Source organism: Odontomachus brunneus, unplaced genomic scaffold, assembly GCF_010583005.1.
Source record: "Odontomachus brunneus isolate Ranch 3 - 2012 unplaced genomic scaffold, Obru_v1 Obru_scaffold_096, whole genome shotgun sequence".
Lineage (NCBI taxonomy): Eukaryota > Metazoa > Arthropoda > Insecta > Hymenoptera > Formicidae > Odontomachus > Odontomachus brunneus.
The window spans coordinates 606608-608160 of NW_022639546.1; the positions used below are offsets into that span (position 1 = coordinate 606608).

The following is a 1553-nucleotide window of genomic DNA, read 5'->3' on the forward strand; positions in this document are numbered from 1 at the left end:
CACATCACAACATTGTATTGAATTAATTCACTATTTTTACAGAATAAACGACGTAGAACAAGACATGCTAGGCGAGAGATAACACATAAAATTAGAGTTGTTGAATTAGGTTTAAAAGTTCATGAAATTTCAGATAACAATAATTGTGATTCGCTTGGTGACTTTCCACATTTAAGTACAGATAGTAGTGATAATGATGCAGCCAGTGATGATGTTATACATGGTCGATATGGCATCACATATACAAATGGCAATAATAATAATAATGATCATGAGATTGATTTGAACAATATGGACAATAGCGTTGATACTGCAGATGATCATAGTGAAGATGAGGCCTTAACAAGTTGTAGTGAAATATTTGAGGAAAATCCTACAAATATTAATGAGTTTCTTCGGAGTAATGATAAAAAAGAAATGTATCTGCTAAGAAATTTAAGAAAATGGGCAATGAAAGGTGTAAGCTTTGTTAAAGTTGATAACCTTCTGAAAATACTCGCAGTCTTGTTTCCCAATCTGCCTAAGAGTTATAAAAAATATTTTATATTTAGGTACAATACTTTGTGGGTCGCACAATCAGTCAAGGAAATGACTGGCAATGTGCTATGTACTTGGTATCAAAACTGCTAATAAATAATAAATTGGCAAGAGTAATAAGCTGGGGAGGTACTAAAGATACCAAAATTTCACTATCAAATAGTAAAATTATGGAAGCTGTTTACTGGGAGTATAATTCTATAATATAGCATTTTTGTTTTAATGAAATAGTAGATATAAAATATATGATAAATAAAAATTATAGGTGCTGTCCTGAAAAACCATCCAAAAAGTGACCTGAAGTTGGTAAAAACGAAAGTGCAAAGATGGCTGTACACCGGAAACCAAAGAAAAGTTTAATTAATATTTTACATTTTTCTAATCATGGACATATTAACCCTCAAACACCACACTATTTTCGTCACTTTTTTTATCACATATGTAATAAGCTATTTAGGTTAAAATAGGGCTGTGATGGAGGTTTTGTAATCTAGATATATTGTTTTTGTTCCTTACCGTTTAAAAGTGACGATTTTATTGAGGAACTGTGAGTCAAGAATAACTCATGTGTGATGTTTGAGGGTTAACTGTCTCTGTGATATTTAATATTAACGAAATGTTTTTTTTAGTTTATGTATTGATATTATGAAAGTATGATTTAACTTTATGTATCAAAATGTGTGTCGGTCACAATACGGTTGTGATGGAGTATTTGTAGTGGAGTATATTGGCCACGTTCAGCAGAGATAACCGCTCCACTACCGCTACGTAGCGACCGTCTACGATTGGAGTATTCTTTTAGACCTATGAAAGATGTAAAAGAATATTCCAATCGTAGACGTTCGCTACGTAGCGATAACGAAGCAGTTTTCTTCTCTTAACGCGGCCATTGCTTTTGTTCCTTACCGTTTAAAACTGACGCACATTTTATTGAGGATCTGTGAGTCACGAGTAACCCATATGTTATGTTATGAAAGGGTTAACTTTCTTTGTGATATTTAATCTTGATGACATTT

The 1553-nt window shown here is 32.5% G+C and overlaps 1 protein-coding gene across 1 annotated transcript; it reads left to right on the forward strand.

The window, feature by feature from the left end:
* Positions 1 to 40: 40 nt before the first annotated feature.
* Positions 41 to 1547, forward strand: LOC116848507. The gene is made up of 3 exons (XM_032824664.1): positions 41 to 459; positions 552 to 723; positions 803 to 1547. Exons 1-3 carry the CDS (start codon positions 292 to 294, stop codon positions 895 to 897), a joined length of 435 nt encoding a protein of 144 aa, XP_032680555.1. The 5' UTR covers positions 41 to 291; the 3' UTR covers positions 898 to 1547.
* The last annotated feature ends 6 nt before the right edge of the window (positions 1548 to 1553 follow it).